The following is a 1,425-nucleotide window of genomic DNA, read 5'->3' on the forward strand; positions in this document are numbered from 1 at the left end:
CCAAGATAGCTACTCCTCAGCCCCCCAAAGTCCAAACAATGATGGCCAATGCCCCTTGCTAGCCCAATGCCCCAATGGTGCATGGAGCATTGCCTCCCACAGCAACAGGCTCACAGGTAGCAGAGGGGATGGGACCTGGGAGGGTGAGAACAGCAGCAGGGGGCTGGATCAGGATCTCTGATGGTGGGATTTGGTGACTGCAGGAAGGTCTGACTCTAGACAAGATGCCAAGATTGCTGGCTGATTCTGCCAAGGCACCAACTCCAAAGCAAAGGACACCATAACCGAAGCCACCATGGCCTAGATTTCCATAGTTCCATAGCACTGAATATTGCCACATAAACCTGGTCACTGAAGTCTGCCCCGTTGCAATGATGTCCACTCAACCTCCACCATACATTAAGGCAATTGACCAAAGAGGTACATAGCCAGAGAGACACAGATTTGAATGCAGAATGAGCTTTATTTAAAAGATGGGAAGAACAGGTCGACAGTCAAGGAAACAGGCAAGGAACATGACAAAGCACACAAAACAAGACAGCTGTGGTTGCTGCTTATTGGGCTTCAGACATTCAAAAGTGGAAATGGAGGAGAAGAAAGGGCCACACAGAGTTCTTGAAAACTGTCTTGGCTTCAGTAGTGATTCCAGGAGATCAGACTGAGACACTTGGTAACGGATCCAAAAAATCATAGGTTATTCATGGTCGTTCTTTTCCAGTTTCATGGGTCTAGGTACAAATGCTACCACGGCGCCCATATCCAAGATTTCTACGCCCCAAGAGCCCAAAGCCCTGGTTGCCAATGCCATAGCCAAAGCCACGATGGCCCAAGCCTCCTGCCAGGCCAATGCCGCTAACGGCGCATGGAGCATTGCCTCCCACAGCAACAGGCTCACAGGTTGCAGAGAGGATGGGCCCTGGGATAGTGACATTAACAGCAGGGGGCTGGATCACAATCTCTGATGAAGGGACCTGGTTGATGCAGGAAGGAATGATTCCATTCAGGATGCCAAGATGGCTAGCTGATTCTACCAGCTCACCACCTCCTAATCCCAAACCACCGAAACCGCCATAACCGAAGCCACCATAGCCCTGATTTCCATAGCCTCCCAGACCTCTTGATCCAAATCCAACGGTGGTTTCAGAAGCACAGGAGGGGATGGCACACACTGGACCACAACCTGGCATTGTTGATAGAGGTGACTCTGAAACCAAAGGACACAATAAGGCTGGTGTATTTTTAAAAAATGGGAGAAAAACTGAAATTTACTTTATTGATGTAAATAATAGAGGAGAGGGACATCAATCTTATGTCGGCTGAGTCCCTAATTCTATTGTACACTTGTCCCTCCATATTCGCTAGGGTTAGGGGCACAAGAACCCCATGAATATGGAAAAACTGCAAATAAAGAAAACACCATGTTTT

The 1,425-nt window shown here is 48.5% G+C and overlaps 1 protein-coding gene across 1 annotated transcript; it reads right to left on the reverse strand.

The window, feature by feature from the left end:
- Positions 1 to 728: 728 nt before the first annotated feature.
- LOC121918337 (beta-keratin-related protein-like) lies at positions 729 to 1,187 on the reverse strand. Its single transcript, XM_042444400.1, has one exon. It carries the CDS (start codon positions 1,185 to 1,187, stop codon positions 729 to 731), a length of 459 nt encoding a protein of 152 aa, XP_042300334.1.
- Between the last annotated feature and the right edge of the window lie 238 nt (positions 1,188 to 1,425).

This window comes from Sceloporus undulatus, unplaced genomic scaffold, assembly GCF_019175285.1.
Source record: "Sceloporus undulatus isolate JIND9_A2432 ecotype Alabama unplaced genomic scaffold, SceUnd_v1.1 scaffold_8949, whole genome shotgun sequence".
Lineage (NCBI taxonomy): Eukaryota > Metazoa > Chordata > Lepidosauria > Squamata > Phrynosomatidae > Sceloporus > Sceloporus undulatus.

Coding starts and splice junctions, on each gene's coding strand:
- LOC121918337 (XM_042444400.1), bottom strand. CDS start 1,187: ATGCCAGGTTGTGGTCCAGTGTGTGCCATCCCCTCCTGTGCTTCTGAA.